A 17,175-nucleotide genomic window follows, 5' to 3' on the forward strand; every position below is an offset into this window, starting at 1 on the left:
TAAAAAGAGATGGGTGCCTATTTCACCTAAAAAAAATTTTTAAGTGCTACATGAAATTGCACAAAATGCCACATTTATCACAATGCTAATGTACATTCTACTAGAACTGACTCTCGGTGCTTGTTTCATAGAACCGCACAAGAAAAGGTTAAGCTTAGGGCCACACCAATGGGATACTATACTACTAATTCTGTTTAGAATGTTTCAATTCATTCAGAATTCCCCAAATTAGATTCCCCATTTGCTGAGAGGCCCACCATACCCACCAGAGTTCATAAGAACCTCCCCATAGCAGGGGATCTGATTCAGTACAACTACAATGTATCAGTGTTGAATGAGCAGCTTTAAGAGGTAAATAAAAAAAAAAAAAAATTTTTACGTACTTGGCCCCCAAGACTCTGGTGATAAAATAAGAGCAGCAAATCATAATTCACAAAACTAAACTCTAATTCTGACCCCATTACTTATCAGCAATGATACTTAAAGGCTTTTTTCCTCATCTATAAGATAGGATGATACCTATTTTGTAAAGCTGTAAAAATCCAGTGAGATGCATATTTGTAAAAATGAGCAAAAAAAAAAAAAAAAAAATGAGCTATACTATATAAACTGTACTGCAGCAAACAAGTCTTCTGTAAAAAGATTTATTAAAAGATTTTTAAATAAAAAGCCACAATCCCACAACTACCCCAACCATTTTCATATTTTGCTAATATTCCCTTCAGGTGCTTCTCTTCACACACTTTTTTTTTTTCCCACACATTTTTTTTAATAAAGATGAAACCACGTGGAGTTCGAGGAAAACAATACAATGCGCCTTTTTTAGAGCCAGATAGCCCAGGTTCGAATACTGGCTCCTAAAATTACTAACTGTGTGACCTTGGACAAGATTCTTAAACTCCTTTGTCCTGTTTTCTCTAACATCAGGATAATAGTAACAGTACCTATGTGATTGGGAGGTATGAAGAAGAAATGAGTTATTATAATCATTTGGTACAGTGCTTGGCACATGGCAAATTTCATAAACAGCTAAGAAAAAACAAAATTCTGCTTTTTAAAAACTTAAGATGATGTCATAAACCAAAAGTACATTATTATCTAAAGTATCATAGAAAGATTCTTTTAAAGATGTCTAGGATACTTTACACTATTTTAAAAATAAATCTCCCTACCATTCCTTTGTCTAGATATTTTACAATGTATAATAGAATCCATCTATTGCTTCATACTTCCAGTAGAGGTCTCCATCTAAAAAATAATGTTATCAGACTGAAAACTTTAAATTAGTATTCCTGTTATTTAAAAAAAAAATAGGGGCCAGCTTTATCAAATATGCAAATTTAACTTTTTCCAAGAAAAAACATTTAAAAATAAGGAATATCTGAAGAAAAAGTGACTTTTCCCAGTGATTGTTATATTTTGCTGTGGGTTCTCCAATAATACTCACCTCTCTTATAAACATAATCCTCTGGACAGGAAAGGGAAAGAGATAAGACTGTTGGATACAAATGATAAATCATGTGCTTATTTATCACCACTACTGGCCAACAATTTAATACCTACGCCTCAGAGATGGTATAAGTCAGTAAAGTCATCTTAAAGTAAAAGTAAAGGTCATGTTTTGTAGTAGCAAAGAAATCTCAACAATTTTCCACATTTATTCCTTTTAAATCACAACAGAGTAGCTAGAGTAATAAAGGCAGCTCTGAATTGGCTTCTACATTCCCCCTCCTATCATTCAGTAATAGTGACCTAAGACAGGTCAATTATCCTTATGCAGGTCCACCAGAAAAAATATCCTTATTTCTAGCCTACCAAAAAGCCTGGGGCTAGACCACCTTCTTAAGAGCCCTTCTAGTTAAGAATGATGACGCTATGAATTGATAGGTTCAGTAGTCATATCCAACTGTTGCTAAGTACATACTTCCTGCTCCTATCTTTAGGAATCTAAATTTTCAGTCTCCATAAGCTATATTACTAGGCCTCTATAAAACATCAAATTTGCATATAATATTTAATGTCTACCACAGCTTAGCTCCTGAAATGTGTAAGACTTAAATGTGTAAGGTAAATATCTATACGATCTGGTATGACCAAAAACTGACCAAGAAATTACCAAGCAATTTGCTTAAAGCTAATAAATAGTGCTGCATGTGTGCACACGTACACACGCATCCACTTAAACTAACCCCCAGAGTTTATAAACAGGGGGATAAAGAAGGAGGAATGTTCTAAGCAACTCTCAGAATTAGCAAGACTTTAATAGCCAAATTATATCTAATTCTGAGGATCAAATATACAATGTAAAAACATAACACATTTGATTTAGTGATAATGGATTTGAATGGATAGACCCAAACATTTAAGATTTCTGGTTGTAACTAAAGCATGAATTTGCTTTTCATCTCCACAGGGTAGATAACCTACAAAGACAACTTTTAAATAAAGACAATTACTTCTCACCTTGAGAAGATAAAAATCAAACAACTATCAAATCGTAGTTTATCCTAGTCTTAATAACATAAAAATCAAGCAATGAATTAAAAACAAAATTATTGCCTTGTTTTTGTATAACCAGTGATGCAATGGCCAGCAAAGAATGAAATAGTGAAGAGCTCTTAATGGACAGATAGACAAAGGTAATTTTCCTCCAAAGTTATCATTTAGCATTTTAGCTGATTTTTATTTATATATTAAATTTCTAGAAGATGAGAAATATTCACATTCAAGCATAAGCTGCAAAATAAGATTTAAAACTTTTAATAATCAGTATTAGTTCCTCTCTTGAACACTGATAATAATCACAGATTTTAAAAATTAAAGTCAAACACTAGTAGATAAACTTATGAAGAATATCACTAAATCTGACTTTTAAGTCTAACAGTATTATTCATTCCATAAACAGACATAGAAATACTATGTTAATAGAACATACAGAGCTAAGACTGCATCAAGAGCACACAGCAGGCAGTGTCCTACTCAATGAGGAAATGATAGAAACATCCAACTAAGGTCAGCATCAAGGCAAGGAAAAGATGCCCTCGTCTCCCTAACTATTTCAGAGGGGCCAATACAATCAGACAAAAGAAAATGATTAAAGGCGTAAAATTTAGAAAAGAAGTAAAGTTATCCCCATTTGCAGATGACATACTAGTATGTCTAAAAAAATTTTTTAATCAATGATAAAACTAATACAAGTGGCAAAACAATTAAGGTGCCAGATTACAATATAAAAAATCAGTAACTTTCATATAAATGATAACTAATTAGAAGATATAATGGAAGAGAAAACCAAATTTACAATAGCAAGAAAAATGATAATATACTTAAGAATAAATTTAAGAAGTGTCAAAAACCTGTAAAAGGGGCTTCCCTGGTGGCGCAGTGGTTGAGAATCTGCCTGCCAATTCAGGGGACACGGGTTCGAGCCCTGGTCTGGGAAGATCCCACATGCCACGGAGCAACTGGGCCCGTGAGCCACAACTACTGAGCCTGCGCGTCTGGAGCCTGTGCTCCGCAGCAAGAGAGGCCGCGACAGTGAGAGGCCCGCGCACCACGATGAAGAGTGGCCCCCGCTTGCCACAACTAGAGAAAGCCCTCGCACAGAAACGAAGACCCAACACAGACAAAAATAATTAATTAATTTTTTTAAAAAAACCTGTAAAAGGAAAACTTTAGACTCTTGAATGACACAAAAAGATTGAATAGAAGACTTTCATTTTTCTTGGCGAGGTAAACTCAGTATCATCATGTCCATTCTCCTAAGGTAATTGTTTTTAATTTAATGCAATCCCCATTCAAAAAAAAAAGAAAGAAAAAGCTTTTTTCTGAAACTAGAACAAATTAATGCTAAAGTTCATATGGAAAAAAAAAACCATAAACAAATACCCAAGAAAACCTTGTAAAAGAAGAACTATGAGATGGGAATAGCACTACCGAATATTAAAACATGCTATATAAAGCCACAATAATTACAATATAGTGACATACCATTTCTTAACCCACCAGATCGATAAAACTTCAAAAGCTTGACAAACACATGGTAAGGCTATGGGAAACAGGTACCTTCATATACTGCTGATGGGAATGCAAAATAGTTCTCTCCTACTTGGAGAGAATCTGGTGGGAATTGGGCAGAATTTAATCAAATACATATGCCTTTATTATTTGATTATTGAATCAACCCCCACCTTAGTAATTTACTCTGAAGATACATCTCCAAAAATTTGAAAATTGGTTTGCATAAGCCTACTAGATTTGCAGATTATTCATGTGACATTATTTGTTATTGTAAAATACTGGGAAAAGCCCAAGTCATTATGTAGGAGACTGGATGAATAAAGTAGGATATATCCACACAATGGAATACTATGCAGCTGTTAAAAAAAGGAATTTTATGAACTTACTTAGAGTGACAGGCAAGATATTGGGCTGGCCAAAAAGTTCCTTTGGGTTTTTCCGTAACATCATATAAAAACCCGCACAAACCAATATATTAAATTTCATTTTGGCCAACCCAATATATTAAATGAAAGAAAGCAAAATAAAAAAATAGTGTGCATTCTTAATGTTAAGATGGGGAACTAAAAATGCATGTATATATCTCCTTATTTTTACAAAACAAAAGAAAAACAAAAAAACAGGAAGGATAACCAGCAACTATTGGTTACCAAAAGAGCATGGGTAGGAATGGGGCAGAAGTGACAGGGAAGAAAAGAGGGTAGAGGGTAAACTCCAAGCATATCTTTGCTTAAATTTTGATTTTAGAATCTTAAGGGTTTTATATATTCATAAATAAAATTAAAGGAACAAATAAAGGGGAAAACACAAAATTGAATACAAATGGAGAAAATGTGAACTTTATTGTTTTAAGTGAATAACAATACCCAGAAAAGTAGAATCCAGTCACTGTGAACCTTTTTTAACACAATTATTTACAGATATAAAGTCAGTCTGAACACAAAAAGAAATGCAAACAAATTTGTAACTCTACTTGGCGGGTTTGTTGTTTGTAGTGGTATGGGTATAATAATTCTGAAACGATTCTCTATGTGTTACAAAACTAACAAGATAAGTAAATACACTGGTGTTAGGAATTAGGATTCTCAATGCAGTTAAAGGGAGATACGTGGAATGGAAGAAGGCAAGAGAAAACGTGTGTGGGTTGTAATTAGAGATATCAGTATAGCCTTATGATTTTCAAGATGTGTATATTCATATTTAAAATAAGTAAACTTCCTAGCTCTGTCCTCTGAAAGGGCCCAGAAGAAAAGATAACCCAATAACAATGGGTATATCTACCACCCAGATTTGGTTTCTATATACCATTCCACACTAAAAGGAACCAGGACTTCTTGAAGAAATAGCTGATGCTACAGCAGGGAAAGCAAAACACAAAGCTGACTCTAGCAGATCTTGTTTTGTCAGAAGGCAAGAAAGAGCTCAAAAATAATAGTAACTTGATAAAAATACACAGAAGGCAGCTTGAAAGGGCTCCTCCTGGCCAAACTGAAGCAGCAAAATGCATAACTGCAATAGATTTTAATCCATTGTATAATATAAAAATCTAATAAAAAATAAAAATATTTTCCATATCGTAGATTGCCAACTAATAGGATGTAGAAGAAATGATAAAATTAGAAAATAAACATCATACAGCCATCATAATAACTGATTGAGGCAAGAATCATCAATGGATATTAAAACCACTGGGTAAAAGTTTGATGGTGAGCAAGATATTTACAGTCTCAAAGTACGTCTCCACAGGTCACTTGCTAATTACAAAACAGAAAATGGAAACTTTACAGTGGAGGAACCAGGAGGACACCACCTTAACCAAAGTTAATGTCAGCAATAATGGGACAAAGTGACATCACATACCTCCTGCCAAAAATACTTAACCTAAATCTAATCCTGAAAAAAACCTCAGAAAAATCCTAATTTTATAGCACAGTTGACCCATACTCTTCAAAAATGGTAGTATCACAAAAGACTGAAGAACTACAGATAACTAAATGTGATACAAGATCACAGATTAGGGATGGTTGGGTATGACAGCTATAAGACATCTTTGGGGCAACTGGTAAAATCTGAATAAGATCTGTATATAATACAGATAATATGATTATATTCATGTTAAGTTTTCTGAATTTGATTATTTTACTATTGTTACATAAGAGAATGTTTTTATTCTTAAGTAATATACGCTTACATTTAGGAGGAAAGGGCATTATAACTGTAATGACAGCAAATGATTAAACAACAGTAATAATAACAATTATAATAATGTGTATATATGTATACACACCATCACATATAAAAAGGAAAACACAAAACAAATGTGGTAAAATAACAACTGGTCAATATAAATGAAGTGTAAACAAGAATTCACATACAGAAAGCGAAAAAAAGATTTAACAATTCTGGACTTCCCTGGTGGCACAGTGGTTAAGAATTCACCTGCCAATGCAGGGGACACAGGTTCGAGCCCTGGCCCGGGAAGATCCCACATGCCTCGGAGCAACTAAGCCTGTGCGCCACAACTACTGAGCCTGTGCTCTAGAGCCTGCGAGCCACAACTACTGAGCCCACGTGCCGCAACTACTGAAGACCGCGTGCCTAGAGCCTGTGCTCCGCAACAAGAGAAGCCACAACAATGAGAAGCCCGCGCACCGCAATGGGGAATAGCCTCTGCTCACTGCAACTAGAGAAAACCCACACAAAGCAATGAAGACCCAAACGCAGCCAAAAATCAATCAATCAATCAATAAAATTTTTTTAAAAAGATTTAACAATTCTGAAGAAAGAAAACATAGGAAGGAAAAAAAATGATAGGTTTATCATTTCTCTCTCAACCAGATTTTTTACTACTAAATTAATACATCACAATGTGGGGCTACCTGGCAAAAACTACTCAAAAATTCAGAAGTTTGACTTTTTAATGGTGTAAACTAAAAAGATTATACCAAACCACTTAAGCACTCTTGACCTATTACTTGTGAGTGCACTTGGAGGTACAGCCTGCTTAGGTACTAAATACTGTTTATGAAGTACTAAATGGTCTGATCTGTGCTCAAGTACATTGAAAATTCACTTAACCTATGAACCATTATGGAAAGTGTGATCAACTTGGGGATTATTACTGACACATTTAAATTCAACCCCACCTCTAAACTACAACAGGTTAGGACCCTAACTATGGTCTCTTCTTTGTCTTATTTTAATGGAAGAATGTTCCTACTGACCTCATATATGTTTATATTAACATTTTATTTATTTAAAATAACCAGTGGGCTAGGAGAGGAGCAAAAACAAATTTCATTTGAAAACACATCACCATGAAAGATGTGTATAATTATATAATAAACATCATCTCTGTGCACAGAGCAGCTGACCACTGAACACTATAAGAATTTACCAAGTACAATAGTTAAGAACTCAGAAAGAAAGAATTAAAGATACTTGCCATGTATCCCATTAAGATGTATATTCAAATAATACATTATTGTACAACTTTATTCAAATCCTACTTCATAAAAAGCAATGCTTTGGCTTGGTCCCATTACACAGTAATGAAAAAACTCATTTACTGAAAGAAGCAAAAGATAAACATACTAGGGCATGGAATATACCTGAAGATATTTAACAACTGTGGATAATGGAGGGTTATGTATAAAACAAAGCTTTGTGAAATGTAAAGCAGGTCTATCACCAGGGAAAAGAATGGAAAGGTAAAGGGGAGAAAGTGTGGTTTGAAAATATATAAAATAAACCTTGCCAAGTGGCAATTATGGCTGACACTTAAGATTGAAAGTTGGATAATAACCTACAGCGTTTTTTGTTTTTTTAGTAGCCCGTATGCTCCAGAAGAAAGAGTCTGAGTGGTGTAAAGAAATTCTTTTCTAAGTGTTATTTTTTCTGAGATTAAATAACATCAATTACTTCTGAAATCTGAAATGATAAAAATAAAATCTTACATATGAAAACTTTGAAACATGAAGATAAAGCGCATTAAACAAAACAAGCTATTGTTAGTATTGTTATTTTTAAAGGAATTTATACAATATAAATGAACTCCCCTAAGCAGTACTGAGATAGACCAACAAAATCCTCACAAAGAGAAAAAGTGGTCAGTAAATTCAATAAAATAAATGGCATTCCATTTGGAAAATATTATAAAGTTTTATTTAAAAACAAAACCTAGATATTAAGAAATTTTTTTAATTGATTTTTTAAAATCCAAATTACTATGCAAATAGTTAGGATAAGCTCAAATTGGTAGTTCATTTACCCCTTTTTTTTCCCCTTATGTGGAGCCCTTGTTATCTTCTCTAGAGCCCAGAAACAAAGTAGGGTGTGTCCAGGCTCTGCTTAGAGATGACAGGTGCAGCTTGAGCAGGTGCCCCTAGACCAGATGTCACCTAGAGGTTTTGCTCTGGATGCAGCCCTGGCCAACACGTTGGTGCCAAGTTAAACCAGTTATCTCAGCAACTCAACTGGTTTAATTCCAACACTTAGATCAGCTGTTCTCAAACTCCAGTGTACTTAAGAATCACCTGGGGCACACTTTAAAAAAATACAGTGTCTTAGACCATTAAGTCATAAAACCACTGATCAATCTTAGCACCACTAAAACAGGACAACTAAACATTATATGCCTCATAATCTGATGAAAAGCACAGCACTACCTATTAAAGTACACCTAAAATACTAAACTTGAATTTTTTCAATCTTTAAATCTAATAGTTTTTAGGAAATAGATACAGGGGATAGAGGAACAAGTTAACTGACACTAGAAGGAAGCACTCAACCAAATCGAGAATTTAGGGCATTCTAAAGGACAACTGACCCCACCACTTCAATAAATCAGTGGCATGATAGGAAAAGGGAGCTGTTAAGAGACTAATGGGATAAAAGAGCCAAAACAAGAGATTCAGCCTCACCATAAAATTCTCTTGCAGTAAGATGGGGTGGACCTGCAAACACTAATTTAGTTATTAATGGAAATATGAATCTATCATTTGGGGACAATAATTCATAATGCAGTATCTATTCCTACATATCACCAAGAGATTCCAGTTCCAGCCATAGATCACTGCAATATACTTAGTCACAGGGTATACATCTTATAGAAACGAATTAACTTTGAATTCACAGCATAATGAATACTCAAAAAGTATCCAAGCACAAGTGATATTTTTTTAATGCTTGAAACAAAAAATTGTATGTTAGACTCTATTTTAATAACACAATTCTTGGAAAGTGCAATAAAATTCATAGAAAATCTGAATGCTACTGAGAGTGACAATTTGCTGTAAACCATCTCTTTATTCCAGATCCCCCAAAAGTTTTATATCCTAAGCGAATCCATTAATATCCTTTATGATAGGTAACCAATACTAGTATCAATCACCATATATACATTTTTGTGTACTTCTGAATAAGAAGAATCAACCTGCCTACTGCCTGAGCTCTACTATGGATAACTGAACTAACCATATTATTTACATTTATTTTAAATTCAAAAGCCAATACTTTTGCTTTTCATAACAATTATGCTTACAATTTCAAACCATAAAATATTTGATGACAATCTTTAATTCTAACATCTCCATTTTTATCTCCAGTAAGTTTGGTCCTTAAACCAAGATCTACTTCTAAACAGCTTTCCCTAAAATCAAAATTCATGATTATGACCTATGTTTTTAAAATGGTAGAACTGAAGCAAATACAGATTTTAGCATGACTATCATATTTCAACAACAGTAATTACTATTCTGCAAAACAATGTGACCAATGATTTGGCTACCTTTCTCTTCCTGGCAATGAACACAAGATAATTTTAATGTCCCCTATGCGAACAACTATTTAAGTATTACCAATATAATTCTGCACAGCAATTGATAAAGATAAGCAAATAATAGCACCATAAAAATCATTTAAATCTGTATATATATCTATATAAATATACACAGTTACCTCTCATTTTCCATATTTAAAATTTTTCTTCCTTTACCCTCATTTCTTCTAGCTCAGGGTTTCCCAAACTGTGCTCCACAGAACTTAGTAGATGTTCCGCAAACATTCCCCTGCGATGTACGGTAGTGTTTGGGAACCATCGTTTACCATAGGTGGAGGGAGGGAGGTAATAAATAGTGTTTCTCCAAATTGTCTTGAGATCCACAACTCACATTAACAAAATACAGTCTCTACGAAGTCCTTCAATGAAGTAACACGAATTTATTGTTATTACTCAAATTCATTTAGCCTTTTTTCAGGGAAACATATTGACATTTCAGGAAAGCAAATGCTTCATACAGCACAAATTGGGAATCTCCACTCTAACTGATCCTGAATACCCAGGAGTGTGGTGACGATGGTGGTGCCAGATGAAAGCAGTAGAAAGAGATCCACCCCCCATATGTCCTCTACTTCCTATTTCAAACAAACCCTACGTTTACTAGCAAACTTGAGGAGGGACTGTACAACTCTGGAAAATGCCCAATAAGCAGCCTTCCCCCAAATAATAATGAAAAAAGCTCTAAATACTTTACCTAAAAACATGCAGTATTGAGTACTTACTCACTGACTAATGCACCTAAATTCCAGTGAATTAAAATGTTTGTTTTTCCTTCCTTTTCCAACTTCCAATATCATTTCATCTCAGATTATAAAATATTCACAGACGTGATATACTTCTCTATCAGTCATAGTGGATTTTACACACAACCAACTGAAAATACTAAATCAACAACAGAGAAGATGTAGGATTATAAGAGTGCTCCTCTTTAGACGCAGACAATTTTAGGTGACAGCTAAGGCAGAAAATTTAAATGCAAAAAAGCATATAAACATTTCTGGGAGTTACAGTTAAGTTCTTAGTTTGTGTCCTCAGTGAAAACTATCCACCCTGGAAAGAGTTAGATTTATTTCTACTTGAGGGCAAATTTAAGCTATTTAAAACATGGTTTCTAAGACACAACACTAACCTAGCTGAGGTCTCATAAGTCTTTCAACTTTTTCTACTTTCCACTCCTCCTTTCAACAAGTTTGCACACCCTCTAAACTGTAACAGAATATGAGAAGATATCAAAATCAGGTTTGTTCAAAATGAAAGGTTACAGTTTACATAATTAATTTTAAAATGCATATACGAGTAATTTATTTAGATACAATTTTTTTCCAGTCTTCATATTACTTTTATTTTCCTTCCTTAAATAAGGAGAGCAATCTCCATTTATCAATTCTGTTGATACATAAACTCAATGTATTACTTTATTTACTTATTTATTACAATTTTAAAGCATTCTTTCATTTAACCTCAAGTGATTCATAAAAGGCTTTCTCTTAAAAAAAGTGATCTACATGGTAGACACTAACCACCCAGCACACAAGTGTATTCATTCTATTTACCTGATAAATATAAACTTTAATTGGTATAACTTAAGGCAGGGCTTCATCCACCAAGGGGGGAAAAAAATAAATAAATTCACAATGAAACTGAAAATTCACTATAGCGGGTACAATTCTACAATTAAGTTTCTGACTATTCCAAAGGTAGGTACATGTAAAAAAATCATTTTATAAGAAAATCAGTAACATACAGTGTTGTACAACAAATTTTTTATGTCCAAAGGTATTTCACCTCTTTTTCAAAAAACAAGTTTTATAATGGAAACATCAACTTAACCTTGACTATAGCTGTACTATGGGCATCAGTAAGCTAAAACAAAATTCTTCAACTAAGTATTTGAAATATTTACCTAAATCTTCATACCAAGGCTTCAAATTCTTAACAAAAAGTAAGAGGAGTAAATTGTCCCCAATCTTAGTACCAAAACAAAATGAAAATATAAAATTAACTGAGTAAATATGGAACACACTGGGTATAAATACACTCAGGCGTAAATTTAACCATAAGTAATTTCCAATTATATTTTAATTTCTTAAAATCACTTTGACTAACAAAGTGAATTCATAATAGACTGATTAAATATTACTGAACACATATCAAGAATACAACTTTTTTTCCAATTAACAAATGCCCCTAAAGCCATTTAGATACTTTTGCACTTTAACTTCTTCACCTACAAAATGTGGGAAATTATTAACTTATCCTTTTATACTTATAAAGATATTCTAATAATGAACATCTGTGGAATATATTGTGATGTACATGCCAAGAATGGAACTAAGTGAAAACAAAATACATAGACATAATAGATGAGTAATATCCAAGCTTTAAATATAGTACTTTTACACATTATCAGTAGGCACTTTTATTTTAAAAACTTAACTGTCAATGTTAAAACAAATAATCAATTGCATTTTCAATTTTAGACTTTGGGAAATTTTTGTAGACAATCTACAACTGAATAAGTGTATGTCTGACACAATCAAACTAACTTTTGGCAGACCACTAAACTCAAGTCTCTATATTTGATGTCTATGTCTGTTACAATGGCCAGCATATTAGTTTGCTCTTCTTTATTTAAATGTCTGCAATATCACGAAAATATATCATAAAATACCAGGCTAACAGCTACCCATCTAACTATAGAGGAATGTCAGCAAATTTTAAACTTCTAAACAAGAACACATGTAATGACAGTCTTACAGTAAGTCAAATGAAACAGCAGTTCATTTAAAAAAAAAAATTAGTCCACCTGTGATTTATAAAACACACTGCATTATCTACTCAGCAGAAACCATGATACTCAATTTGACATATCAAAGAAGGAACTTACAAAGTCACTTGATTACTGTTGGTTACTATGAAGAGGCACTCATGGTTAAGTAACAGAATTACTGTGAAAGTTTGGCATCCTGTCTGCCAGTTAAGATTTTTCAGAGGAAGGTGTAAAACCCATCATAATACATGTCCTCTTACTGTGCAATATTACACCACTATGGAAAAAAATCTTCCAAGGTTGGTAGTACCCAATTTTTGACCAGCATATTTCTTTTGTATTTCTTTACAAGCCATGCAAATCTTCACATGGTTTTATTTTCCAAAACAAATACTTCAACTTTTTTCCTAGTAGCCTAGCTACAACCCTACAAAAACAAACCTGGAGAGTGACATATGGAGGAAAAACAAGTTTAGCTAAGGACATAGTTCAAAATGTAGCTTCTAATAAGAGCATAAAACTCAAACTGACCCGAGAACAATATAGAGTTGTGAACAATCCTGAAACTACATAGTTAAAAACAGTATCATCAATGGATGATAGATCCCAAGATAGAAATCACAACTGGAAAAACAATATTTATGTAACTTACAATAAACTGGGAGCCTAGCCATTTGATTATGCTAAAGCTCTGTTAGTATGAATGTACACTCTTCAGAAAAACACACATCCCATGAAACATATATATCATACAGTACCTTCTGGATATTAAAATCAATCAATCAATCATCCAATAAATATCAGGCATAACTTAACATGTATTTTAAACGGTCTAAAATCCAAAGGGTTCAAACTGATTACCAGAAAACCAGGACATGTATTAACAGTACTCCCCTCAATATTATAAATGAAAATGAGCAAATAAGTATCACCATAAATAAAAAATTTTCTACTTCTCACCACATTACTAAATCAACAATTTTGAAGGTTAATTTTGTTTTACTTTGTTTTTTGTTTCAGTGTTTTATTTTAAAATGCACTCTGACACATGCCATCACACCCTCACAAGAGATAACAACTAACCATATTTAATATTTTCTAGACTTCTGTGTAACTCAGTAACTACTCACAAAGTTCTGCAAACTCTTCAGCTTCAAGCCTGAAGTCAATCTAAGATAGCCAACAGAAAGTACACCTGTGCAATTACTGCATTTCCTATTCCAGAATGCTGAACATAACACAGAATATGTACATCTGGATATTGCATTTGGAGCAATGATAAATGCCAAACTCAAATTATGTAGAAGCCACATTACCTAAAAGGCCATCCTATAACATCATTATTAAAAAGCAATAAATATGAAGAGCATTGTTTTAGTTTTAAATAACAAACACCAACCAAAGAGGCTTTATGGGTAAGTAAAATAAATATTAAAAATAAAAGATGACCTCATAATAAATTACAATATAAAAATATTCCTAGGAGAAAAAATTGAGAAAAAATTAAGGCTGAATCACAAAATATATATCTAAACTGTATCACATGCCAACTAAATAAGAAATTTACTTTGTCAAATAAATAGTCAAAATAGAAGGGGAAGAATGAAAGAAAATCCAAATCAAAGTATTCTATTTTGTAGTATCCCTAATTTTCCTAAATAGATAACAGTCCTATTAAAGCTTTTTAAGTCATTCAAAAATTCAAAAAAAAATATTTATATATATATTTATATGTATATATATATTTTAAAAACAATCCTGGTCACTTAAGGCACCAACATGCTATGCTATGCAGAAATATTCTACTGAAAAACTACTCAGTGACACGGTTCCACACAGAGGTTTCATTTTTTTAAAAAATCTTAAAGTCAGAATTTTAAAAGGCAAAGGAGTTTCCAAAACAAAGAAAAAAATTTCCCAAGGGATACAAAGTTTCATTAACTATCTTAACTCTTACTAAGCATCACCCTTCTGCCCCTCTGTGGATATCAGACAATCAATAACAATGTCACCAAAGAATGTTTACCAAGATGGGGGTGGGGTGTCACCTGTAATGATTCTGTATGAAAAATGTAAACAATCCTAAAACAGGTGAGGAAAACTTTCACCTTATTATAATCTCACTTTACGGATAATGTTTCTCAGACTGAAATTAACAGAAGTTTAGACTGTTTGGTGTGCAAGGTTTGTTTCTTGTTTGGGGATTTTTTTTTTCTTTTTGCTAAAACAAATCTCCCCATAAGTCCCTTATTCCCAAACACTGTTGGAAGAGTCACTACTACTCACCGCAAGTAATACTGTTTTAAAGCAAAGGCAGCGTTAGAACAACTTCTGGGAAAGTTGAACTCTTCAACAATTTCTCCCCACTGATTCTTCTCAGAAACCTGTTAAAAACACAGCCACACTTGTCTGAACGTGCACAATTCAAGAAAACTCTAACCTAACTCTGAAATAAATACCCATTCTACAGAGATCTGCAGATACCTCGGGCATCAGTGGGTGATTCGGCTCGATCCGTAAGAGTAACTAAGCAAGGGCTGCTTGAATCACCGTGTTTTCACCAGAGAGCCCAGTATTTAAGAGCACTTGTTTTGTTTGGGGGGGCGGGGGGGGGGTTGGTGGGTTTGTTTTGTTTTTGAAGCCCGGACAATAACCAATCGCAAGTCCCTCTGTCGCCCCCTTTTAAATCTCAACGCGGTCCGTTTACACTAAAAAAAAAAAAAAAAAAGTTCAAAAGGATCAATACTGTTCCGGAGAGCGACGTCCGCAGGTTCTGGGGGGGTCGGGGCCGGGGCCGATTCCGATCCCTCTCCCAGATCTATCCATCTCCATAGGCCCTTCTTTGAGGCCTACAGCTTCTGCCTAGCCTTGAAGCCTAAGATGGCTATTTGGAGACAGGTCCTGGTTTCTTTTGTTAGCTGTATAAACCGAGAGCGAAGGGGCCGAGGCTGTGCCCCCGGCTGCCGGGATCATTTCGCAGCCGATTATCGATGTTAAACCTGCCCGCGCTAATTTTGAGTTGCACGAAAACTGCTCTCAGAGTCTGTGTGTCTCTGTGTCTCCGCCTGTGCTAGAGCGGCAGCGGCGGCAGAGCTGACTCGCGAGCGAGCGGGCGGGCGCGGGCGCGGGGCGGGCGCGGGGCTCGGGCGGGCGCCCCGCACGCCCGCACTCCCCGCCGCGGCGCTCAGACCCCGCCGGGCCGGCCGGGCACCGGGCAGGGCGCGAGCCGGCGCCGGGCCGCCCGCCCGCCGAGCCCCGCGCCCGCCGCGCGCACGCGAGCCACCAGGCCAAAAACAGCCCCGCCGCCGTCCGCCTCCGTGCCACCGGCTGGGAGCGAAAAGAACGCCTCTGAACCCCGCGGGCCACCCCCCCGGCCCCGAGCGCCCACTCCGGGGTCAAAGGAGACTTTTTGGAGGAGACCAGTGAGAGGGAAATACAAATTAAAACTTCCACTCACCTTCGCAAATCCGCCTAAAGTAGTGACTCTGGTGTAGAGACCGTGAAGATCCAGCTCCTTCCCACCCACCGCAGGGATTTTTTTAAAAGGCGACCTGCGGGAGAGAGAAAGCCCCGCACTTGTCAGCTGGGACCCCGCGGCGGCCCGGGCGGGAGAGCCCCGTTCGCCCCGGCTCGCCCCGGCGCTGCCCCCCCGGTTCTGCTCTCACCCTCTGCTGTGGTGGAACTGCCGCAGCTCGTCCAGAAAAGCGAGTCCCTTTCTCCGCTCGTCCGGAGGCGCCTTCCCCGTCGAGTTTGCCATTATTTTTTCGAAGGAGGTTTTAAAAAAACCCAGATCGGTGTTTTAAAAGCGCCCCCCGCTCCCTGCGCTTCCTACCAGAGCCCGGAGCCCATTCCTCGGCCGGCGGCGGCGGGGCTCAGTCATGGGCCGGCGGTGGCGGCGGCGGCGGCGGCGGCGGCGGCGGCGGCGGCGGCGGCGGCGCAGGGAGCGGGGGGAGGGAGGGGGAGGAGGAGGAGGAGGAGGGGAAGGAGGGAGCAGGAGGCCAAGGGGAGAGGAGGGAAGGAGGGAGGGGAATTTCTAAAAAAGTTTAAAGAAATCGGAGCGAAACTAGAGGGGCAGGCGACTGCCGGATCCGCGCGAAGCCGCGGGGCGAGCGCGGCCCCCACCCCTTCCTTCCCTCCCTCCCGCGGCCCGGCTCTCGCCCGCCTCTCAGCGCCGCCGGCCCAGGCGGCTCGGCCCGGGGACGCGATTCAACATGGTGCTGCTGCCGGGGGCGCGCGAGCGGGCGAGGGGAAAGGCGAGCCGACGGTGAGGGGCCGGGGCGGCCGGAGGCCCGAGAGTTTCGGCGGCGGCGGCGGCGGCGGCGGCGGCGGCGGGGCTGGGGCAGGCGGGGCTGGGGGTGGGGAGGGGGAGGTCTGTGTGGTGGTTTGTGGAAAGCGGGGTGACAGCGTGTATTCCGGCCGCAGCTCCGCGGGGCCCTCGCACACATTCACGCGCGGCCTCGCGGCCGGGGCGTCCCCGGGCAGAAGGCACCGGCGGCAGCAGAGCCGCTGCGCGCCGGCTGCCCGCTTCCCTCCCCGCCAGCCTCCC

The 17,175-nt window shown here is 37.3% G+C and overlaps 1 protein-coding gene across 1 annotated transcript in view; it reads right to left on the bottom strand.

The window, feature by feature from the left end:
- Positions 1–16,538, bottom strand: part of ARID2 (AT-rich interaction domain 2) — a 170,490-nt gene extending 153,952 nt beyond the window's left edge. The window contains exons 1-3 of the mRNA XM_032645432.1: positions 16,295–16,538; positions 16,087–16,180; positions 14,916–15,013 (exon numbers count right to left, since the gene is read on the bottom strand). Of these exons, the coding sequence (XP_032501323.1) occupies positions 14,916–15,013; positions 16,087–16,180; positions 16,295–16,386 (284 nt within the window). The 5' untranslated portion in view covers positions 16,387–16,538. The remainder of the gene's footprint in view (positions 1–14,915; positions 15,014–16,086; positions 16,181–16,294) is intronic.
- Between the last annotated feature and the right edge of the window lie 637 nt (positions 16,539–17,175).

The sequence above is a fragment of the Phocoena sinus genome, chromosome 10, assembly GCF_008692025.1.
Source record: "Phocoena sinus isolate mPhoSin1 chromosome 10, mPhoSin1.pri, whole genome shotgun sequence".
Taxonomy (NCBI): Eukaryota; Metazoa; Chordata; class Mammalia; order Artiodactyla; family Phocoenidae; genus Phocoena; species Phocoena sinus.